At 34.1% G+C, this 26,027-nt stretch overlaps 2 protein-coding genes across 5 annotated transcripts in view; both read left to right on the top strand.

Annotated features, from left to right (window-relative positions):
* Positions 1–6,927, top strand: part of Rbfox1 (RNA-binding Fox protein 1) — a 159,855-nt gene extending 152,928 nt beyond the window's left edge. For all 3 annotated transcript variants that reach the window (XM_023156378.2, XM_023156379.2, XM_074183560.1), the window contains 2 exons: positions 1,785–2,006; positions 3,894–6,927. In XM_023156378.2, coding sequence (XP_023012146.1) covers positions 1,785–2,006; positions 3,894–3,938 — 267 coding nt within the window. In that variant the 3' untranslated portion in view covers positions 3,939–6,927. The remainder of the gene's footprint in view (positions 1–1,784; positions 2,007–3,893) is intronic.
* Positions 6,928–8,600: 1,673 nt separating this feature from the next.
* The window catches only part of LOC111502321 (uncharacterized), a 48,231-nt gene continuing 30,804 nt past the window's right edge, over positions 8,601–26,027 (top strand). Inside the window, exons 1-2 of one of the 2 annotated variants that reach the window (XM_074183559.1) lie at positions 8,601–9,812; positions 25,014–25,187. In XM_074183559.1, the coding sequence (XP_074039660.1) occupies positions 25,159–25,187 (29 nt within the window). In that variant the 5' untranslated portion in view covers positions 8,601–9,812; positions 25,014–25,158. Of the gene's footprint in view, positions 9,813–14,841; positions 15,038–25,013; positions 25,188–26,027 lie in introns of those variants that run through there. The other variant, XM_074183558.1, reaches the window with a different exon arrangement.

Below are 26,027 nucleotides of genomic sequence, written 5' to 3' on the forward strand. Positions count from 1 at the left end.
AAAATTACAAACATGTATTATCAAGTGATTCTTGAAAACTACTGAATTTGCTTAACCTGCCTCAACCGAAGAGTTTTAATGTAAATATAACTCGGAACCATGTGATATGTTCTAGACATATGTGTATCTTGTGATATTGGTTGATACATATCAAAGGCGATGTGTATCCTAAATTTATAGTAGTTTGGTTTTATGAATTTTTAGATTAAGTTAGGTCCAAAGTGAGTGGGTCTATTCGACCCTCCACCGCAACCCGCAAGAGTTTATTGTGGCTCACACCTATTCACACCCGACAAAATAAACGCAGCTTCTTAACGAAGCCGATTGGTTTGTATGTTGAGTGGTGTTTCAGGTCAGATGGTAAGAGTACGGCTCTGCCGACCTCTAAAAACCTGATTCGGTCCCTAGCGGGGCAGGCACAAAGTATGTGCTCTGCTGTTTCATCATTTTCCAAACAGAGGCGACAGACACTGTCTTTCGGCAGGTCGAGTCTCTGCATATAATGATTCAAATGACAGTGAATTTCCAGACTAACAATGGAAATAAATAAAATTTTAACAATGTATTCATGAAATATTCAAAAAGATGTTCGTCATATAAAAGAAATATAGAGATAAAGTAAACAGTTGTTTGAGATCTAACGAAAATGAGCAAACCTAACAAATATTATTCAGCTTCATCAGATCACTACATTTATGAGTACTCGAAATATCTTTGAAGGTATTGGTAGTTTGGTTGATTTGTTTGATAGTACAATGTTCTACAGTCTGAAAAAAAATTAGAAATCTGGTGGTCACTTAGTATTTAGAAACGCGAGAGTTCTGAAGAATTGTTAGTTATCTGAAAAACTATATAAGTGTAGAAAGTGCAGAACCTACTACAAAAAGTTAATGTGACAAGTTGTGTACTAATATTAGAGGAAATCTTCTATTTTCTTCTAACAGTTTTCAAATTGTGAAAGAATGTCCATATAAAAACAATTTGTAAATCTAATAAGTTTGTATTGTTATAAAAACCATTTGTTTCAGTAATTCATCATTGAATATATTATCAATCGGCGGTGACGCTCTAAAACTATTGATCTAACCTGACTATAAATGTGACTTAGGTATAGCTTTACATTTTCCAGATTTTCTGGGCTTAAGCTGAAACAGTCATCTTTTATCTGATAGAAGCTGTATTTGCCTCTAGAGATAGCTAGGTTTCCCATTTAGAAATTTCTTATTAATAAAAAGTCAATAAAACTTCAAAGATTTGTTGCAAGTAGTTTCGCCTTGACATTCTACAAATATATGTATATATCATATTTGCCCATAATTACGTCATGTATGTCTTTAGAACCATTTCTGGTATGTAAAAAGTAAACTGAAAAATTGAGATGAATTTCAACTGAACCCTAAATAGCCTGTTGTGAAAAATTGTTTTACTCATTTTTATTAGTTGTTTATTCTGAAAAAGCATTTTGATATTAATATTTCTATGTCTATTATTACCTAGGTACGAAAATTTCAGTTTACTAACTTGGTTTGTGAAAACAGAATAATCTCAAGTTGATGAAATTTTGTGGTGGATTTTCTGAATTATGTTCCAATGCAAGCCTTCTAAGTATTTGAGAGTTCAGCAAATGTTTACTTTTTCAAATGAAAAATTATTTCCATTAATTGAGATTATTCTGTGCCTCAGCCTTAACATCGATGTCTCCTGCAACCATCTAGTAGCTACTGGATGAAAATACCGAGCTTTGGATGTGCATGGCATATTGCATGGCTCTGTATCTGTTCTAGGCAGCAGCAGCCGCAGCGGCAGCAACCCCCTTACTAAAAACACCCCTCTCGACTGCCCAACAGGCGAGCTATGCAGCTGCAGCGACATACACGGCGGTGGCGGCGAGGTACGGTGCTGCAGCAGCCGCTCAACCAGTGGCAGGATATGCAGTTGCAGGATACGGAAGAGACTATGCAGATCCTTATTTGGGACACGGGATTGGGCCGATGGCTGGATATGGGGTATGCATAAAACTTCATTTTATAGATTTTATTTAATATTCAGAGAACACATGCTGTGTGAGGTGTCACCTGTGGATGTACGAGTCGTCCTAAATGACGCCTCATCTTGAGGTGACTGTATTCATGTCAGATGTATGACTTTAAGCCCACTTAGTGTCGCTAATGGAATATTTGAGTCACCAGACGCCCCCTCATAGAATCTTGTCATGGTAATGCATGGACCCTTGTCTACAGAACGTCGACTGAACAACCCTAAATATCCTCCCTGTAACATCTAGATTAAGAGCTAGAGCCAATAAATGACTCAGCAGAAACAGAATCAGTATCAAAAGAGGAAACAAACTTCCCTGAGCAGGTCAGCAAATGCTTACAAGAGGGTTCATCCAAAGCAAAGGCAAAAAAGCCCTGTGTGGCTGAATCGAATCTAACGTTTTGTTAGATATAGCATTATAGATGCCCTCACACAAGAAGGTCGCTGCTGTTATTTGGGTAGGAATCTTGCACCTTGAAGATCTGACAACCGCAATACCAACTAATCAACTGAACTCTCTACAGTATGCCAATAAACATGTGTTCCTTTGTTCACTGACTTTCAACAACCAACAGATTTCATTGAACTGTTCCTTATGGCATCCGATAAATTCCCGTCAATGGTCTACTAGTAGAGGGGGCTAATTGAATTTGGAACTTTTATAAGTTGTTCGGCAGTGTTATCTTTGAGAGTAGGGGTATATAGCTCAAAATAAGGGGAATTTGTTAACATCAACTGTAAATAAACATATATGAAAATGTTTTGTTGTGACAATAATACCATCCTGTCACTTGTCAACTCCTGATACTATTGGATTCATTGTGGACAAATCAGTGATGTCATGCAACAGCTTTTCATTAGATTGGTGAAATTCATCTGAAAGAAGGCTGTCATAGACGATTTTAAAAAAGATGGTTCATAGGTACGAGTCTAGAACTGCACATTCCGGGCTGGTGGGTGCAGTTGGTAACTATACTCTGTCCAACCAAGCAACAGAGTGCTCCAAAACATTATCATGCATAGTGCACGTGTTCTCCCAGACAAGGCGTCTTGTATAGAGTCGCAGAGTTAGTCCATGAACTTACTGTATAGGTAAGGGAATACTGGCCTGAACGAATTGTTCCTTTAGATGATTTGATTTATAGCCAGTCTTCAAGTATGCCCAGTTACTCTAGGTAACTGGTAGGGCCATTCGGATATCCGTTTGGTGAGTTCCTCGTCTACATGCAGAGGGGGCGTTGAACTGGTTGACAATAAAAGACAGATTATACTATTTTTCAATGATTTTCATCTTTAAAATACTTGCTGGTCAAATAGCACCTTACTTCAATGAATTTATCAGTTTCAACCATCAAATTCATAACTATCCTACAAGAGGTAGCAGTGACCTGTGGGTTTCAAGAACTAGTCTCTCAAGAACAATGAACTCGTTATTTCATAAGGGATTATTGAATTATAATAAACTTCCTATCAACATTAAAAAAAGCAATTCACTCCAACAATTCAAACACTCCCTTATGGAATATATACGATCACAGAATTATTAGATTAAGATCTGCATCTATTGTTTTCTTTTCATTGTCCATTTTCCCACTAGTACATTTTCTTATTTTCGCATGTTATATCTAATACTATATCTAACATCTAATAATATTATATATTTCGTCTAAAATTTTATTTAATATTCACAATCATATTACCATTTGTATATTAGGATGTCTATTTTGAATAAAGATTATTATTATATATGTTGCTTGTCATTCGTTCCAGCTTTGTTTGAGGTATGATACTCTGAAAGAATTTGTTTCAGTTTAAGTAAATCTTAACAAAAACTAAATCTAATAATTTATTTTCAGGCCGCTGTTTATCGTGGTGGTTACAACCGTTTTACGCCCTACTGAACATATCAGCAGCTCCGTAAGGCCTATCAAGCTGAATACTCAAATGAAAACAAAAACTATTGTTATTCGTCTTGTGTACGCGTAGCACAATGCAGCACAAAAAACATTATTGATTTAAGTAAGGAAAATAAGAGCCAAAGAGCTGAAAACTCACTAACGTAAAGCCCTTGTGATAGCCCAAAAAAGCTAACCCAGCTCTCTAACCTATAGTTAAGCATTAGATTAAGTCAACGTTTCCATTCCCTTGAATTCATACCAGTGAGACCTGAGTGAATGATTTAGTCATTAGTTCGGTTGAATTTTGACAGACAAATTTAAATGGTTTCAATTATTTTTTATTCTGTCTAAAGTTCATTCATTCAATGCTTATTCGAATAGCTAGATTTCCGTAATAGTCATGTATATGTACTTCACATTTTTAATTCATTGAATGCTTTCAAACCTTCAACATTTCTTCTCAAGTGACAGCATATTTCACAAATCACATATATCTTTGGATAAGGCACATACCTCATTTCAATGAATTGAAAATGTTGATACTTGCTCAAATATAAACAATATGTCTTGGAAATTTAGTTGTTAGAATTGAATATGAGTTTCATCATTTCAAAAAACACTCGTTCTTGATCTGTATTATTTCGGCAAGATCAGATTCAATTTGTTCCAATAATTTTAGGTTTCAGAAATATGTTGAAAAATTTTTAATTAAAACCTTTGCAATTTGTTATTCAACTCACACAAATTCAACGAACAATACATGCTTTTTCTGAAAGATATCTTCTATGTGTTTATTTGACTTTTATTATATTAATTCCTTCATTCAACAATTGTATTGTACACGGAAAGCGCCTCATTCTACTACTGCTTGATAAAGTGGTATTGTGTTGACCAAACTGTTGATTATAAATGAAAGCAATGATTATGGGAAAGGTAACTTATAATTCTTGACAAATCTCTTTGGAAGTAGTGTAATATAATCATTCACATCACAAGATCTTCCTTAAGAAACCTGGAAGTAAATCCTGTTTATAATTGACTTTTCAGCTGCCAGGATAAGAAAACGTCTTGTACACAAATCGAATAGTCATTATTATTATTAGTAAGCGATATTATCTATTTTTTACAATAATTATGATTTGTACACAGGATTAAATTTATGTTGTGATTTTTTTATATTGACACAAATATCAGTTCATGACTAGAATCAATATAAAATTTGATTACTTTGGTCCACATCACATTAGTTTTTAAGTATTTACATAACCAGACAAAAATAACAAACTGTTATTAAAAGACATCTTAATAAGAATTACTACAACTGTGGAAAAATATTATGGTGGAGGAACAAAGAATCCTTAAGAGCATATTTCTCGATACCTATAAATCAATATGCATTGGAAAGAGTTTTTGAAGATCCGAACTTGGAGACACAGAAGATAGATATAGGAATTTTGTTTCATAAAATCCACTGTTTCTCTTAGAAATTAAATTTGCTTTTGATTCAGATATTTACGTGTCTGCATCATCTGTAATTGAAACTGTTTGTGTATTAGTGACCATAAGTTGACATTTTGTTTTCATGCGGTTACTTAGGAAATATGTGTTCTGTATATATTTCGTTTTGTACCATATTTTGTGAATAGTTTTTTGAATATTTGTTGAATTGGATCTATAATGATATTGTATTTTAATAATTTGAAATTAGTTTTAGTCATTATTAAGTACATAAAATATTTTGGCTGGTAAAATGTAGAATTCATGTAGAATTAAAAGGTTGGTTGACACTTCTGTAAGATGAGTACTTCTTTGGTAGTTTCAATTATGATACTTAAAACAACAAACAAGTGAAAAGTTGGGACATTTATATATTATCTGTTGTAACAACTTCCACTGAAGAACGTACTATTTTTTAGTATGTAACCACATTATTGACGTGTGCAAAATCTTAATGATTAGAAGTACGAATAAATATCTATCTATCTAATCTACAATTAGATTTGTTGATTAGCCTTCATCAGCAGTTTAAACTCAATTAGCCATAAACTATTGCATATAGATAATTGAAAGTTTGAACTGTTGAATATAGATAATTGGCAGTTTGAACTGTTTATTATAAGAAAAATATTTTGTGGTTTCAGCGCCTCCATAATAAAAGACTTATTTTATGTCAAAATATTTAGAAGTGAAGGAAAATTACCAGAGTTGTACTCCTGTAATACAAACTCAAGTGGAATGGAAACGAACAGTTCCCTTATGTTTTTACTAGTTTGTTTCAATTTTGCTCTATATTTTGATACTCCTAATTTTTAGGTGGACATCTAGGTCTGCATTACATATCGACTCTCTATATTTAGCTCTCTAGATATGTACAGTTATTCGGTAATTTGTTCGAATATTTTTTTGTAAAGTTTGAGGTGGATGTGTTTTCACTTTTTCTTTTTTGTTATTTCAGCTTTACACATGTATATTTTTTAATTCAATTTTTGTTATAATTTTGATTAGTTTTCTGAAGTATACAACCAATATGAATTAGAGACAATATTTGCTTTAGTAGTGTTTTTAGCTTGGAGACAAGCAATTTTACAAATGACATGTAACTCTCTTCTTTCTCTCAGAATTATTTATTCCCAAAGTAGTTTTCATATTGCACTACTATGACAATTTTTCTCATTTTCAATTGGAAGCTGATCTGTCATTTATTAGTTAATATTTTTTGCAGTAACGTTTTTTTATTCCGTTTTTGTATCATATTATTTGACTTATTATTTTGAAAATACATCCCACTTATTGAAGCCAATTTTCTCTAGTCGCTGTATATATCTCATACACGTACAAATCATCCCATCTACTGATTTTTTCTTTCTTTCGGTTGTGTTCTTAGATTCGTAATTCATTTCGAGCAATTAGAACCCATGACTGGGACATATTTAATGTTTAAGAACAAAGTGTAAAAGGAAATTAAGCACAAATATAAAGTATACCTTTGTAATTTTGTTTTTTCGTTTAATGTTTTTTGATTCGATTAACATTTTCTCCAACCTTTATGATGTGATTGGTGATTGTGTATGTGAGAAATATAAATAAATAAAAGAAGGTGATAACAAATACTGCATATTAGTGTTTTGATGCTCTCCCTTCAATTTACTTTTCAAAATAATGTAATGTATCTTCAGCCCTCAACTAAAGTTGTAATTTGCTGTAAGTTATGGTAGTGAACTTGTTTCAGCACTTCAATTTAAGGGGACATCTAAAAGATCTCCCAAAAGAATCGGCCTGGCAGCTTTTTTCAGGGTGCGAAAATAAGTCAGCTGACCGGTCAATATAAATTCATGAAGGGTTTTCCAGTACTCTCCGAAGAAATCGATCATGGGTAGATCGCTATACGATTCCGATTACATTGCATAGTCGAAAAACTATTCAACTTGAAGTTGACTCATAGTTTTATATCTTACTTTTTCTCTCTTCCTACCAGGTGGTCACCTTGTTCCTAAATGTTTTCTGCGGTACAGAAACACACGGGTTTGCTTTCCTTTGGGGCACAGTATCCAAATTAAACAACTATCTCTACAGATATGTTCAACACCCAAAAGGTTTTATAGGAAACAATCTACTTCCAGAGTTCTCAAGAAATATATATAAAAAAAATTATTAATGAGTTAGACTTGAAAGTATACGAGGCGTGTACGAGGTGGTATTAATCTTTCAACTAAAAATGGAAGATCAGAATGTTTATCATGCAACTCTTGTGGATAATGAATGTCCACTTCAAACACGTACCCATATGGACTATCACCCCCCACATTCATCACATCAAGATTAAGAATTTCATTAGGTGTCAACCATGTAAATTCACTTGTTGGTAAAGGTTGTGACATACTATGCCCGTATAGATTTGTTGCATCTAAATATGTGGTGAATGTGAAAGGTTCATTGGGATTATAATTTGGTAAAAATGTATTATTTGCTATATGCTTTCTCTCGCTACACTGACAAATTCCAACTCGTATACCTTTTTGAAATATTCCGAAACATAAATGTCTGTCATTGAAGATGACAGTGTTCCATGTAACTGAAATTTTTCTTATCGCTATATTGTGTAGCAATCCTGTGAATGATATCTGATTCGATTCTATAACGCATGTTTTGAATTTAAACCAAATAAGAAAAAGTGTTTTTATATGGTTCAATGTTCATATACAAGTAGTTGTTTCAAGAGGGCTTCTCTTCTAGTTTGTGTCTGAAAGTTACTTCTTTGAATAATCTACACATCTTTGTAAAAAGGTTTATTTTGAAATTAATTGCTTTCTTTCTATGGAAGATTCCCACATGTTTATGTATAAGATGGAGAAGTAGAAAGCAAAACCTTTCTTTTCGAAAAATGTGTCTCCTAAAAATATACCCCTTTCAATTCAATTCAATATACTAACAATAGAAAGAGCAAAATAGATGAAGGGAATGAAATGTTCAGATGTCATATTCGATAAATAATCTACATGATATACATACAGGTTGCGGTCCGAGAATTTAGTTCAGGTTCAAATTTCCTTCCACAACTTCTTACCTTAATAAAAAAACTCAAAACACACGGAACATTGACTTCACAAAAATTATCTTTTTCAAAGAATATTAAAACTAATTAATACAGTTTATTGTATGATTTTCACTATAAAGGGTTTTACAAAAACCGCGACATGTGTTTCGCTATATTTTAAAAATGGCTGCTGTCGGTAGTGGATTAGATAAAGTAAAGAAACTATGCAAATACTGTAAAAAAAATGCAAATACTGGCTTAACGTGCGTTGGATGTGACACAGTTTACCATAATGCATGTGCTAACAGAACGATAACTTGTTGTGGAGAGACAAAGAAAAATTCATGTTGGACATCTACATGACAGAAGAAGCCTACCTGACTGTAGAAAATAACCTTCTGAAGCAAATTATCTAGGACAAAAACAACATAATTAATGAAAAAGATAAACTCATTCGACTACTAAATGAGAAAATTGCATTTCTAGAAGATAAACTGAAACACACAGAAGTACAAAATCTGGGGGTACAATAAAAAGTATGGAGCTCATTAATAAAGTAAATGTTACAAAAAATGTCAAGAAAAATGATACGTCCAAAAACATACAAACTAAAACAGTGAGTAAGCCAACAGATAAAAACATCGCTGATTTAAAAACTACAAATGAACTTGTTATACAGATTGACCCACCTCTCAAACTGAAGGAAGTGGCAAATGAAATCTTGAAAGTTCAGAGTCAACTGAAATTTGATGAAGTTTTCAAATTGCAAACTGACTCAGAAGCAGGTCCATCAGAATCTTTTCATGGTAGAAACTGCAAACCAAGTTTTGTTGTACATCTATCGGGTAACTGAAGATGTTGAGGAAGATGACATCAGAATTTTTCTAGCTGAAAAAACAGCATGTCTCAAAAAAAGTTTCATAGTAAAGTATATGAGAACTGATAACAACTTGAAATCTTTCATGGTTGCTGCTGATTTCAAGTTCAAGGAGGATTTCTACAAACCTTCCTTATGGCCACAGGGAGTCGGTTATAGAAGATACGACTTCAGAAGAGATCGTCTCCAATATGAAGGACAACCAAGATTTTTTTTAGAACTAAAGCACCAAAACAAACAGAATCGAATCTAAATAATATAAGCTTATCGGAAACAACGAACAGCAACTATAATGGCGTCCCAGGCTCAAATGTTACTCATGAAAAACTAGGTCCTGTTGAAGAACTAAAAATTCTACATCTAAATATTCAGTGCCTTCGGAATAAGATTTTGCAACTAGATAATTTTGTTAATTGTCTCAATAACCTAAGTGTACTGTGCCTAACTGAACACTGGCTATCTACAAGTGAGTCCTTCTATTATACTCTTAAAAATTTTAAATTAATTTCTATTTATTGACGACATAATCATATACATGGAGGTACTTGTATCTACAAAAATAATTTTCTTGATGGCAAAGAAATCATCGAAATTAAACAGCTATCTCAAAAATTTCACTGTGAACTTGCTGCATTATTCTCAAAGAAATTCAATTTACATGTATTATCTGTATACCGATCACCCTGTAGTAACTCTGATTTTACTAAGTTTTTAAACATAATGACAGAAGCCCTCATCTATATAGAAAGGCATTATAGCAGAGCTAACGTTGTTATATGTGGCGACTTCAATGTAAATTTCCTAAATTCGGAGAAGAAAACGAACTCAGTCGTTGACTTGTTTCAGCAGTTTAACATAAGCAAAAAAATTCATTCAGTCACCAGGGTGATGGGAAAGTCTAAAACATGCCCTGATAACATATTCTCAAATATAGAGAGTTCAAATGCAGAAGTTCTTAGTGTTCCACTAATCTTCACATACAAAATCAGGTGTGACATAAATACTAATAAGAAATATGAGCTAAACTTTTCCAACAAAAATCTAAGTGTATTCAAAACTCATCTCAATGGAGAATCATGGTCTGAAGTGTATAGTAAATCGACATCTGAGGAAATGGCCCTAAAATTTCACGAAATATTCACAACACATTTTGAAAAATCTTTTTCTATAATTGAATCAAGATCACTGAAAAAAACCCACAATGTCGATTATTGGAGAAATAATTTAGAAAACTTAATGTTCAATTAGTATATGACATGAGTAAAAAATCTAGCTATTTCAATAAATTGCAATACGAGCTGAGTAAAAAAAAATACAATGGATTGCTACTTGAGGCAAAACAAAATTATTACTCGAATCAAATATTCCTCTCCAGCAATAAAAATAAGACAATCTAGAAAATTATAAACTCTGAAAGACGCAATGATGTGTTTGATGCATCATCTGTTGTGATGTGGATCTTTTTAATGAATTCTTCACTGACAATGCGGAGAGAGTATTGCGACACCCAAAAATGTTTCAATTACTCTCAACTCCTGTACATCATTTAAATCCTTTTACCTACGCCCCTTCATCGAAGAGGAAATTATCATCATTATTAAGAGTCTGAAAACAAAAAAGACGCAAGATGTATATGATATCAGCACTTATTTGCTCAAACAATGCGCATCGTTAATCGTTGAACCACTTACCATCATAATAAATAAATGTCTTTCTGATGTTTTTTTTCCATCAGTATTCAAACCAGCCAAAGTTCTAGCTATATTCAAGAAGAGAGATGAAAAATTACCTGAGAATTACAGACAAATTCACATATTGCCAACCCTATCCAAAGTAATGGAAAAAGCTATTTTAATAAAGTTTAGTAACTACATGGAAAGCAATACATAATTTCTTACATAATTATCAGTTTGGGTTTAGGAAAGGTAAAAGTGCCATAGACGCTATAAACAAATTAGCTAATAACATTATTGAATCTTTTGAAAATAAACAATCCTGTTTAACTATCTTCACATATCTGATAAACTGTTGGAGAAATTAGAATGGTATGGCATAAGAGGAATTCCCAATAAAATAATTGAATCATATTTAACTAACAGAACACAAAGAGTTTACAATAACAATATAAGTCAAGAACGTATTATCAAAAGGGGAGTCCCACAAGGATCCATACTGGGGCCTTTTCTGTTCCTAATTTATGCTGATGACTTACCTTCATATATGCAACTCAAACTAGAATTACTGACAATATTATACGCTGACGACACGTCATTTTCTGTACATATAGATAGAACCCGTGATGTTGATAACATATCGGCAAATATTTGTGCTTCTGCTTAACAGTGGTTTGACTCTAATGAACTGTATATGAATGAAACAAAAACAGAAATTTGTGTATTTTCAAACCATCGCACTGATGCCATTTCTACATCAGAAAGTATAAAATTTTTGGGAGTTCATCTTGACTCGTCTCTTGCCTGGACCACCCACATCAGTAATCTTTGCAACAAACTAGCAAAATCTGTTTATGCCATTAGGCGAATAGCTACAACTACTGGTCAGAAAGCACCTCTAATGACATACTACGCCTTGTTCCACTCAGCAATGAGTTATGGGTTGCTGTGCTGGGGTAATGCAAGCTACACCCATCTTCAAAGAGTATTTGTCTTGCAAAAAGCTGCACTGTTAAAGCTGAATATAATGAACACTGTAAGCCTTTGTTTGAGAATACAGGAATCATGACTCTATTCCCACAAATTATCTTTGACAATGTTCTGCATGTCAAAGAAAATTATCACACACTCACAACACACTCGGATATTCACTCCTACAAAACACGCAATGGAAATAATATTGTGCCCCTCTTAAGAAGATTGGATAAAAGCAAATCAATTGACATCACTTGCTTCAATTTACTTCCTGAAAAAATCAAACATCTGCCACTCAGAAATACAGTGAAAAAACTTCTTACCAAAATGAGCCTGTATACTCTGAGTGAGTTCAATGTTACTCTTAAGGATTCGCTTGGAGATACCTAGTGCATCTTTTCCATATTTAAAAAAATGTATGTTGAACATGTTCAATAAGATGAATGTGTTTGATGTAATATGAACTCGAAATTACAGTAAGTACCAATTTATACAATGAATCCAGTTAGGGATATTAAATTTCAGAGGTGTAAACAGAAAACTTGGATGATTTCAAAATGAAACCAAGCATTTTTAGAGCCTTCTGAGAAATCAAGTCTATACGTTTTTAAAACGAGATCTGTTATCTAGAATTATGCTCATTGCCTTACATTCGACTTTACTTACAAGTGCCGTGTTATACAATGTATAAATAAATAAATTGAACAGCAACAAACTTATTTTCAATGCAAGTTTCATTATTCAAAGTTCGCATCACTGGAGAGATGAAGTGTATTGTGCGGGTGGCTGAAACAGTGTTATCTGTTGGGAAAAAAGCTTTGTGGCTTTCGGTTTTTACATCTTTATACAAAAATGTCAGAAACCTCAAAAAAAAAGAAGAGAATAATTAACTTGATAATGTTAATTTATCAAAAAGAAAAGACCAAGTTATAAATATACATTTTTACATCTGAACAATACAATAGGTACACATTATATTTCATTTTTTCACAAAATTAGAAAGTGATGTTAATAATTAATGTACAAATGCAAAGGCACAGCCTGTGCGCGAGTTTTTTTCAAAATACCTTTGTCACACATGTGCACTACAACCTCTAATAAAGGTAATGTGAATGTATATGTATGTTTAATCAAAATAAAAAAGATATGAAAGTAAATTGATATGAATAAGAGAAATATTCAAAAAGAAAAAACGCATCAGTCACTCAGAAACTTTGAGTTAAGTTATAAATATCAATTATAACTAATCACACTGTGACGAATTTCTATTATAAGGGTAAATAATATTAATTTTTCAAATTACAGACTTGAATAGAGGAATAAAAGTGAGAAGTTGGAAATAACAGGCGATGACACCATAGCTTCAGTTCAATAAACTCTTCAAACACACACGTTTCTCTCGGAATAAAAACTAGGAAAGGTCATTCAAAACTACTTTCGAACATATGAAGATTGAATTGTGTTGTGTAGTGTAGCTATAAATTTTATCTGATTCAATTCAATAACTAATGTTAGAAGTACAAACTGAATAGAAAAAAGTAATTTTTGTATAATTCAATGTTCACATAAAAGTACTTAGTTGTTTTGATAGTGTTTTGTGGCGTGGTCGAAGTATGAAGTTTGTATCCAAAAGTAACTTTACACATCTTTGTAAAGAGTTTATTTTGAAGTGAAGCTCTTTCTCTGGAAATTTTCTGCATTTTTTGTCTAATGATGGAGGAGTAGAAGGCCGAAAAGGTTCCTATGGCTGGGATTAAACCAAATCACCGTTTGCATACTGTCAACGTAACATGAGATTTGTTGCTTCTTTCTGTTATGCTTTGAAAAAAATTAGTGCTTTCCCTTGTAATGTTATCCTAAATACTGCAAATGAGGTGATTAGAGAGGTGTTTTGCTCAGAAATTTCCAAGTACATCACTGATTATGATAGTGTTCTGTTCAAGTGAAATTTTATATTGTTACTAACGAATATTTGGAGTACAAACTGAGTAGGAAAAAGTGATTTTCGTGTAATTCATTGTGCATTTTGGGAGTAGTTGTTTCAAATGTGTTTTTTTTTTCAAGTTTGTTCTTTGGAAAGTTCTTCTTCATATCCAAAATCTAGAAGTTGAAAACCATGAAAAATGTTTGTAGGTCTTTAACAAACCTTAAGTAGGAATAAAATTTGTCTAGCGTCTAGCACAAATTATTATTTTTAATAAAACTTTTTTTTTGGTCCCTTGGGAGCTGTCTGACTTGTCCATTTAGTCCAAGTCTCCAGAAAACACTGCAGCCTCTTGGGCTTATTCTACCATCTCCCCATGACACCCATTCCATCAGTCTCGTTTCCTGTTTAATAAAACTTAAACTCATTTATTTTAGAATTAGGACAATTATATTAATTGAATCATCCATAAGAGTTGTCGCACTTAAAAAATTCATGGCACTTTAACTAACAAATCGGACACACTAAACTCTTACTTTTTCTTTCATTTCAAGAATGTTGTCATAATGTTAACGAATAAGAGTACTCATATACCACACCTCCTTTTAGAAAATATTGATGAGTTTGCAATTAAAAGCTATATAGGAATGTATGTGAGAAATTTGAAAGGATAACTAAATACTTTTCTACTCATTAACCCCAAAGCCATTCTGTTTTGTACCTTCCTTTCTTTAGCAGTTCTTTAGTATGTTGAAAAGGTTTTTTCTAACTTCTCAAGTTTTGAAAAATTCATGTTTGACATTAAGGTCTCCTAATTAGTAATACTTCACCCATATCACATAAGACTATTAAACATCCCTTTGTTTTTAAGGCAGATACCCATGACATTACATTTGAAATAATAGTAGACAAGCTTAATTTCATTTGTTTTTATTCACAAAATTAAGTTGATGAAGTTAATGTGTGAATAAAGATGACGAATATGTGTATGGAAAAAAAATTACAATTCCTCGAAGGAAGAATTGACAATATAGATGAGAAACAGTTTAAAGAATTCATGATTCTGTATCCATTTGAAGACATGGTTAATTTGAATATCATGGACATAGAATTATTAAAGTAAGTAGAACCACGCCATACATTTTAGTCATATTTATTTTCACCGACTGTATATAAATAATATACAGCCATCTGAAAAATTAGGAGCTCTTTCGTCTTGATAATCCTAGGTAACAAAAACGATCCCTTTAAAAAGTCATAATAATATTGTACACAAGTGCTTGAGCATTTAGATGTTATCAAATATCGACTATTGCATATCTATTATTAATTAACACAGAATCAATTTCTATTTCAGCACATACCTATATAAACAAATTATTTAAGAAACGATGAAACTAAACAGAACACCGCCTACAATGTTTTGAAATTTGAAAATAATTAGGTTAGGTTATCCTAGTTATTCCATCCCATATCCCACATTTCTACTGTCTGTGTTCTATGTTCAACCACAAGTATAATGCTGGTCTTTTAGCGTTATACTTGTGGTTCAGTGATTATTTGCGCACTAGCAAAAATTTGGTACAATTGAAGAATACATTTGGTTAACTTCTACTTGTTAATCAATAATTGTTAATTTTTCTGCATAAACGTGTCCATTGGAAAGTGAGGAGTTCAATTTGTAATTGATAATTGTCTCTTCCTAATTGTAACTTTTGTTACTTGCGTCACCATTATCACTGAAAAGTTGAAATATTTTAATGTAGCATGAATTAAATTAACATTACATTAGGTACATTTATGTTACATTTACTGTAATATAATGTGTTAAAACAGTTGTCACTGTTAGGCAACTTGTAATACATATGAGATACTACAAGTTGGCAACACGGGACAATCATGGTTAACGCGGGTTATGTTGACAGGGCATGACTACAAACATGTGCTCATGATCACAATATCTAATGTTATATGTTATACAATAAACTACCAACGTTGAACGCTAGTTGTGTTATTTATAATCTTTTGGCCAGATTATACATGGTGTCAGGTAGTGCTTTTGGTAATGTGAGCCCGCTAGATTAGAATCAGTTGAATAAAATGGAAAACTTGTTTCGTCCACCAGAGCCGCTTGTGCTAGATGGCTGCATTGCAGAGAATTGGAGGAAATTTTCGCAAAAATTTGATCTGTTGTTAACGGCCTCAAACTTGGTATCGAAGCCTGAAGAAACCAAAATTGCTGTCTTCCTAAATCTTGTAGGGGATGACGGCCTTGAACTGCACAATAGTTTCAACTATACAACTCAAGAAAAAGAGACCCTAGAGGGTATAAAGAAGAAATTTGAAGAATACTGTTCCCCGACTGCTAATGTTATTTTTGAGCGCTACAAATTTAACAGTATTACGCAGAAAGAAAATCAGCCCTTCGATAGTTTTTTAACCGAACTCAGAAAAGCAATTAAAACCACTGAATATAAAGATCAAGATGACATGATCAGAGATCGAGTAGTTATGGGTATTTGGGATAAGACCACGCAGGAGAGACTGCTTCGAGAAAGCAGATTAACCCTGAATAAAGCCATAGAGTTTTGTCGAGCTACAGAAGTAAGTAAATCACAAGCTAGAGTACTGCAAAGTGAATTGCAAGTAGATACAGTTAGATACAAACGTGATGAACTTGAGAGAGAAAAAATTTCTTGTAAGTACTGTGGATATAAACATTTGAGAAGTAACAAGTGTCCAGCATTAGGCAAAACTTGTGCAAAATGCCAGGGTAAAAACCATTTTGCAGCAGTTTGTCATAAGAATTTCAAGGTGAAGAATGAAAATCAGAGACATAGTGTGGTAAAACAAAAAGTGTGTGAGATTAAAAGAAGCAAGAATGAAAACAATTCAGATTCGGCCAGTGACAGTGGAGAGTTTTTTATTGATTCAGTGAGCTTAATTAGCACTGTAACTAAGAAGATAGAGCAAAATCGTGAAGAAGAAAGAGTCTGGAGTCAAAATGTAGCAGTAGAGAACAGAGGACAGGTAAACTTTGAACTAGACACAGGTGCTGAGGTTAGTGTTTTACCTTTGCATGTAATGAGAAAGTGTAAACTTGATAAACAGATGAAACCAACAAATGTCACTTTAGTTTCATATGGAAGTAATAGTTTTAAACTTAAGCCCCTTGGTGAGGTTAGTTTGTCATGTGTGGCAAATGGAAATAAAGCTCTTGTACATTTTATTATTGTTGATGCTGAAGGACAACTACCCTTACTAGGGCTACCAGGTTGTATATCGTTAAGGTTAATTAAACGATTAGCAAGTATTAGTTCAAACTCAAATGTGGTATTCAATTGTTTAGATGATGTTACTAAAGTGTACAAGCGAGCCTTTGATGGCCTGGGTTCATTTCCCAAGGAACATAAAATCTGTTTGAAAAGTGATGCTATACCACATATTCAGCCACCCAGGAGAGTGCCAAGATCTTTGCATGATAAGCTTAAGTTAAAACTAGAGCAGTTAGAAACTCAGGGTGTAATTAAAAAACTTGATGAACCTACTGAGTGGCTGAATCCGTTAGTCATAGTTGAGAAACCCAACGGTGACCTACGGTTATGTTTAGATCCTAAACATTTAAACAAAGCTATACAACGAGAACATTATTTAATTCCTACAGCAGAGGAGATTGCTGTTAAATTATGTGATAAAGAATATTTCACAGTTCTTGATATGAAAGATGGTTATTTCCAAATAAAAATTGATGACCAAAGCTCAGCGTATACTGCTTTTGGTACACCATTTGGTCGGTATAAGTTTCTAAGATTGCCCTTTGGCATCAGTTCAGCCCCAGAAGTCTTCCAAAAAAAGAATTTTGAAATATTTGGTGATTTGGAAAATGTCGGAGTGTACTTTGATGACTTAATTATTACAGGTAAAAATGAACAAGAACATGATTATAACTTACAACTTGTACTAGAGCGCGCCTTAAAATATAACATTAAATTTAACAGTTCCAAAATTCAATTCAAGTCTAAGTCAGTTAAGTTTATGGGACAAATATATTCAAAGAATGGAGTTGAGCCAAATAAAACCTATGTTAAAGCAATTCTGGATTTACCCAGTCCAAGTAATAAAAGTGATTTACTAAGAATTCTTGGCATGGCTAAATACTTGAGTAGATTTGTCCCAAATATGTCTAAAGTAACAGCTCCCTTAAGAAATCTAACTAAGCAAGATGTTCAGTGGGAGTGGAATAATTGCCATCAGCAATCTCTCGCTGAACTTAAACATTTACTTGTGTCTGCCCCCATTCTGAGCTTTTTTAACTCTGAAAAAGGTATAGAAATTGAAACAGATGCCTCGAAAGATGGCTTAGGTGCTTGCCTCATACAGGATGGACATCCTGTTGCGTTTGCCTCGCGGAGCCTTAGTAAAACTGAACAAAAGTATGCGCAGATCGAAAAAGAAATGCTGGCAATAGTGTTCGCGATACAAAAATTTCATTTTTTTATTTATGGGTTGAAGGTTAAAGTTAACACAGATCATAAACCGCTTGAGAGTATATTTAAAAAAGACCTGGCATGTATTTCACCACGCTTGCAAAGAATGAGGCTGAGGTTACTTAATTATGATTTGTTAGTGACCTACAAGCCAGGAAAATATCTGTTTATTGCTGACACATTATCCAGGGCATTTTTGTGTGAAGCAGGTCTAAAGTCAGACCGAGAATTTAATTTTGCCGTACATTCGGTAATAAAAAACATTCCCATGGCTGACGAGCGAAAAAGTCAATTTAGAAAAGAGGTGGAAAACGATTTACAGTTGAAAATTGTGTCTGACTTCTGTTCTAGTGGATGGCCTGAGAATAAACATGATGTACCTGACTTCGCCAGACAGTATTTCAAAATAAAAGATAGTTTAAGTTTTGTTGATGGACTATTACTTTTGTCTGACAAAATTGTAGTACCCCATAACCTTCGGTTTGATATGCTAAAACGGTTACATGAAGGCCATGTTGGCATAGAAAAAGCAAAATCCAGAGCCCGTCAAATATTTTATTGGCCAGGAATGAATGATGACATAGAGCACCATACAAAAAAGTGTAAGGTGTGTGAAGCCAACTCAAACAAACAACAAAAAGAAACTTTGATGCAGTACCCAATGCCTGAACGCCCTTGGGAAAGGCTTGGGATCGACATTTTTACATACGCTGGTAGGAGTTATTTAGTAGTATTTGATTCATTTTCAAACTGGTTGGAACTACGTGACATTAAAGATAAGTCAATCAAATCAGTAATTAAATCTCTAAAAAATATATACTCCGTTTTTGGTTCGCCCGATTTTGTGAGTTGTGATAATATACCGTTTAACAGTTTTGAATTCAGAGAGTTTGCGAAGGAATGGAATTTCAAAATACTTACCAGAAGCCCATACTACCCACGTTCCAATGGCCTTGCCGAAAAAGGGGTAGGGATAGGAAAGAATATTGTTAAAAAATCATTAGAGTCTGGTGGTGACATTGAGGTTGCATTATTACAGTATCGCAACTCGCCCCTTAAATTCGTAGGTTATTCCCCATCTCAACTTCTGATGAGTAAAATTTGTAAAACCAAAATACCTATTTGCGCAGAGTTATTAAAGCCTAGACTGTGTGAAAACATAAAGGAAAAGTTTTTAATTAAACGTCAAACATATACAGACCAGTACAATAAAAATTCTAGAGATTTAAGACCTTTATATAGAGGTAGTGATGTAACAGTTTATAATCATGTCCAGAAAAAGTGGGAACCTAGTCAGATTGTTGAGATTAGCGACTCTCCGAGATCATACATTGTTACTGATCAATTTGGAAATTGTGTAAGACGAAATCGAGTTGATTTGAGAAAATCATTAAATACATTTGTACCGACAAAGGAATCCACTTCGTCAGGACATGTAGAAGATCCTTTGTCCAGTAAAACAGATTGTAATACAAACGACCAGCCCTACATTTCTCAAAAACCTGAGTTTGTAGATATCACCCCTAGCTTTGATGGCTCAATTCAGAATAAAATAAATCCTAAACCTGTATTAGAAACGCATAAGACATCTAGGTCTGGTCGTCGAATCAAGTCGCCTTGTCGGCTTAATTTGTAATGGGGGAGGATGTAATATAATGTGTTAAAACAGTTGTCACTGTTAGGCAACTTGTAATACATATGAGATACTACAAGTTGGCAACACGGGACAATCATGGTTAACGCGGGTTATGTTGACAGGGCATGACTACAAACATGTGCTCATGATCACAATATCTAATGTTATATGTTATACAATAAACTACCAACGTTGAACGCTAGTTGTGTTATTTATAATCTTTTGGCCAGATTATACATTTACTTTCATCCAAACAGTTATACAAAAACACAACAAGCGTTTTGCCATACAATGGCTTTTTTGGGCGTGTCATTACTACTTTGTAAAAGTACATGGATGCTATACCTACCTGTTTTGATTATGATGTACCTAATAAGGGAATTCAAATTCTTAACGATTTTTTTACAAAACCAAAGACAAATACAAAAAGCGATACTATATTTTGTGCCACTGATAACAACAGTAATATGAGTTTTGCGGTAAAATCCTCAGAAATACTTCAAATCACATGGATATAACCAACTATATATTTCACCCATGGATTCCAAAGGTAAACGTTCCCATACCTCTGTGGAGAATACCAAATAATTTTTCCATGAAAAAAAAGGCACAGGTCCTATGGGAGTAATGTCAAGAATCGAGTCCCTGACGTTATTCTTTATCTGCTGTAACATCTTCAGATACCAGCAGTCTTCAGTCACGACTTCGACGGTATACAATATCGAGGTCTGAATGCCCATTGAACAATCCTACCTGGGACGTCGCCATGGGAGGAGCCTCCCTACCTGCTTTTTCGACTTGGAAAAAGTTAGTAAATTTTGGGCCGTGAAGATAGAAAAAAAAAATAGTAAAAAAATGAATAAAAATTAAAAAAAATAAAAATGAGAGAAAAGAAAAAGAGAGGTAATAAGAAAGGGGAAAGAACCAGGAGAAGGTTGGGATTTCCTAATATGCATAACTTGAAGAGAATTCTGAGTTGTTTGAAATCTTTAAAAAAGTTTAATTTCTCCCAAGTAAAAAAACAGTCCTGAATAGTCTACAAATTTTGAAGTGACAATTTTACAAAATTCCCAACTTTTCGCTGTTTTTCCGACTTGGAAAATTTGTTGTTTTCTTTCATTTGTATTGAATATTCCTATACATGGTGGACATGGTGGAAGACTAAGGACCTTGGTCCAAAGTAGAATAATTCCCATTATTATTTTTATAATCACCAAAATTTATTTTTGTTTGTGCATACCCTAACGGGCATAAGCATTCAGCCAATCTTTGGATAGCCAAGTAAGAAAATAAATATATTATAGTAGTTACTAATCCCTCGGCTTTCATTTCTTCGAAAGTTGGATAATTTTGCTGGTGGAGTTGGAAAAATTTGTATTCTTCCCCCCCCGGTTTTTTTTTTCGCTACGGCCCTGAATCCCATCAAAGAGTCCTTTGATGGAAATCAACCATCTTAAACTGAAATGGTCTATCACCAGTGTTTCTTCAACAACGTAGGTAAAGGAGAGAGTAAAGTGGAAATATCAGGTAGTTACGAACCTTCTGTACAATTCGATTCATATGAAAGTAGTTGTTACGAAAGAACTCTTCTATCGTGTTGATGTTCATGTGAATTGAACTTTCATGTTGTTTCGAGAGGGGTTTTTCTTCCAGTTTCTACCTGAAAACAACTTCTGCATGATCCACGCATTTTTGTTTAGAGTTTATTTTGAACTTTATTATTTTCTTCTTTTCTTCGAAAGTTTTCCACATTTTCAACAACTCCTTGAATAGCTATTGTCCTGAAGATTCAGCCTTATATGGCCTGATTACTGTAATTCATTATTATTTCTTTACTCGGGCTGCATATACGAGTTTCCCCTTCGTAAATTGATGACGGTTGGATCTGTAGGTATCTTATTTTGAATATTGTTTATATGAAAATTATCAACCTAACCGTTATTGTCAGGTAGGTCAGGCAATTACGAAAATGTGTAAAGCAGTGGGAAAATGAATTCCAAGAATATTTGTAGTGAAAACAACATCTGGTTATCAGAGTTCTGGGATTTGTAACGTAGAGAGTTATGAATGGACTAACCCGTTACTCAATAGAAATAATCAACACTATCCATTATAATGATTGAACAATTTTAAAAATTTCATTTCTAGACGCGTTTTACTTATGTTTACCACGAATCCGTAGAGGGATATGATGTCTAGTCCCAAGACAGTCAGTCTATCTCCAGTGGTTGTTTCCAAAACGGGTACTACTGATAACTTCTTCAAACTGCTTCTATTGGAAATGTTGGTTTTCATTCCTGATCTCGTTGGTCGAGTATCGACGGTGAAAAGACACTTGTTGTTATTCGGAAATCCGTCGACAGCTGTTACTGTTGCCTCCTATCGTGGAAATCGAATGTACCCTCTCTAACACTCAATGAATTTATTTTTTCTGAATGCCGATGCTCTCGGTGGGGTGATTCCGAATATCAGTTTTTTTCCTCAGATCCTGAACTTGATCGACAATCCCGCCTTAAATGTTCCCCTCTGCGCAGTTATAGCATTTAGGCTGCCCTCTGTGCGGTTTCATTTATCAAATATTTCTTAACGAGTTCCTGCCGAGAATCAATCTGTTCCTGCTATCCTCAGCGACAGCTGCAGCTCCGTTTCACGAACTCTGATGATGGAACTATGTACACCAATCCAGCGGGTGAAGTTATCGGTTATCGGGATAGGCGAGTCTCCTGCAAAAACTCCTGCAGACTATCGGATGGACCCTGAGTTGTCACCTCCACTTGAGCTTGGTAGACTTGTTGGAGGTGATCACTACTATACGTGACCTCGAAAGCTGATATGACTGCTTCATGATCCTTCTACTTTTGCAGAATTTCGGAGGCCTTTCCCTGTAGTGACAGTATAGAAGCTATTGCTTTCTCTTCATTTTCCAGCCATTATTTTCCGCAGCGGCTTCACATTTTGTCTGCGATAAATTGACCATGAAGATTCACCATCAAAGGTTTTGGAGTTTTCATAATACTACTGAAGGAAGAGATGTTCCCATTTGGATTTTTCACTACGATCCTATTTAACTCAGCTGATTATTCCCGAAGTTGCCGGAAAACCCTTTAAAATTTTTTGTCTACTCATTCAAGCTTCTCTTCAAATTTCCTTTCAACATCCTCAAGCTTATCATCGTCTACTTTTTGAAATTCCTCCTTTGATTCCTGGAATACTTTTTCAAATTATTCCTGAATAAATTTCTGTACCTCGCTTTTACTCACTTGAGAAGATTTTAGTTCTTCAAATAAATGAAAGTAATTTGATTGTATCTTTGTTGTTTTTCCTAAATATTTACCAATAATTTACAATCATCTTATCGATCTCTTTCTTGTTTTTCCTGAATTTATCAGCAAGTCTGTTTTTTCCTGTTTTTCCTGAATATTCAGTAGTAATTCATGGTCTGTATGTCGGAGTACTAATTCTTCCTCCCTCCATCAATCTTCATTCTCCGCTATCCCTCCTAATCGACATTCCTTGATTTTACCATAAAACTGAAAATTTTTAGTCAATTATTCCACGTCCGACATCAAATGTTACGTTTCTCCCGTGGGTTTGACAATATTTGACTACACTGTACAATTTAATTCAACTTCATTCCATTGCTACACTGAAACTGACAGTACGACACAAACACTGAAACTTCCGACTATTACTCAAATGTCTATGGCATTATTAGATCACTTCGTACCACATTTTCAACTAGACTTTCACATCTGCCATTTGATAGTGTTTATATTTCGTAATGGAAGTCTCTGAGAGCCGATATGAATCTTCTCAAAGCAACGCGATACCTAGAATGATCGAGAAACGCAAATCGAGTTGAGCGCGACCTTGGGCAAGTCACAATCGATTGACAAGGACCAGCGGTGTCCGGCATTATTTTTTTAGGGAATGATTTACAATAATAAGATGCAACAGATAACTATCTAATCAGATTAGAAGTGAATAAACGCCTACATTTTTCATGATCAAAAAGCAGAATAATACAATTGTACAGTCACCAAATTTGAACATTTTCAAATCAAGATTGCAAAAGGTCCTCGTTGAAAAAATTGCTACGCACTTCCAGGTTCAATTCAATGCCACGAAAACCAAGGCATCGGTTTTCTCCAAACAGATAAATGTCCCCGAACAGGATATAATAATGTCAGAACAGACAATTCTGCTTTCTGCATCGATAAGTTGAAATGGATACCAATATGTCTTGGCACAATCATGTCGGTTTAATTGCAAAGGCTGCTCCTCAAATGCTTGGAACACTGTTCCGAACCAGAAAACTGTACTCACCTCCGAAACTTTTTATGCTTAATAAAGCTCAGATCAGACCTTCTTTGGAGTATTGTTCACATGTATGGAACTCTGGCCCCTAAGCATACTCTGAAGCTGCTGGATTCCATCCAGAAAAGAGCCATTCGCCTGATTGGAGACACGACCATCACTTGCAACTTCGATAGTCTGGAACATCGAAGAAAGGTTGGAGATTTGTCTCTCTTCTATAGATACTTTCACGGGAGTTGTTCAAGTGACTTGGCACATTTGATTCCACCAAAAGCGGTACATATCAGAAATACACGACGTACTCTGGACGCTCATCGTTTTGAGATTCAACTCAGTACACCTCGAACTTCACTGTTTAAGAACTCTTTCATTTGGAGAACTGCGTTTATGTGAAACTTCCTGAGAACCTTTTTTCAAATGAATTTAATCTCCAGCGATTCAAATCCAACCTGAATTGCTACATTCGCATAGGCACAGGCCTTAAAAAAACTCCTATACGATTTCCTTGTCACTGTACATATACAAATATTGTCATTCTAACTTTGTAATTACAATTATAATAACTTATTAACTATTATAGGGAAGAAAACAAAAATCTCAGTTTTATAGTCGCATATGAACGAGATTGGAATACTGATAAAAATACATTTTTCAGAACTTGTGCAAGTTTTCTATTGAAGCTTAGTCGCAGAAATTTATTCTATAAGGCTTTGAAACAAATATCACACATAATAGATTTCATACTTTCCATTATTTCATCATCGGACAAAGCGGATTATGGTGAATTATTGTCTAAATATATGGAATTGTTGAAAATAATAATTTCCAGGTAAGTTATTTTATGGTACTATATGTTTTTTTATAGAATTAACACGACGGTTTCACTATTATTAATTGCTAACGTGATACATATTAACTCTTCAACTTTATTTTATTCTCTAAGAGATAAATATAAAGGGCACTAGTTGAAACTGGATGTTTGAGGTTTTTGTCTTTCCCATTCTTAACAATTTCCAAGAATATTCTCCAAATAAATGGGCCATCTAGATTATCCGATCTCACACCTGTGAACTTTTCTATTATACAATTTTTACAACCCCAGTTTCGTAAACAATTTTTCGTTAGATACCCTTCGAATTCCAGAATGTGACCAAAAAAGATCATGGTAACTGTATGGTGGTCAGCGACTGCAACTGGGCCAAACCATCACAGCAGAGTCCTATTGTGAGGAAATCGACGAAATGTACCAAAAATTGTGTCAGCAGTAGCCGGCAATCGCCAACAAAAAAGGTACAATCCTGCTCCACGACAACGCCCGTCCATACGTTTCAAAAATCACCGTTCCAAAATTAAACGAATTGAGCGTCAAAGTTCTGCCTAACCCACCATACTCTCCAAAACTCCCGCCAACCAACTACCATCTTTTCAATAACTCTACCATCGGTAGAACTTTCGCCAATCAGGACCTGGCAAAAACGGCCTTCGTCGATTTCATAGAATCCCGATCACCCTGTTTCCACGGTTTCCACATGTATTCAACTGATTTTTCGGTTAAATTGAATGAGTATCCAATTTACAGTAGACTCATAAAAACAGGCAAAACTTTTGAAACAACCTGAATTATATTTCTCATTTACCGTTTCTCTTTATCCTCTACATTTACAAATAA

This window comes from Leptinotarsa decemlineata, unplaced genomic scaffold, assembly GCF_025532065.1.
Source record: "Leptinotarsa decemlineata unplaced genomic scaffold, Ldec_3_MD MMD2_tig00026340_RagTag_RagTag, whole genome shotgun sequence".
Taxonomy (NCBI): domain Eukaryota; kingdom Metazoa; phylum Arthropoda; class Insecta; order Coleoptera; family Chrysomelidae; genus Leptinotarsa; species Leptinotarsa decemlineata.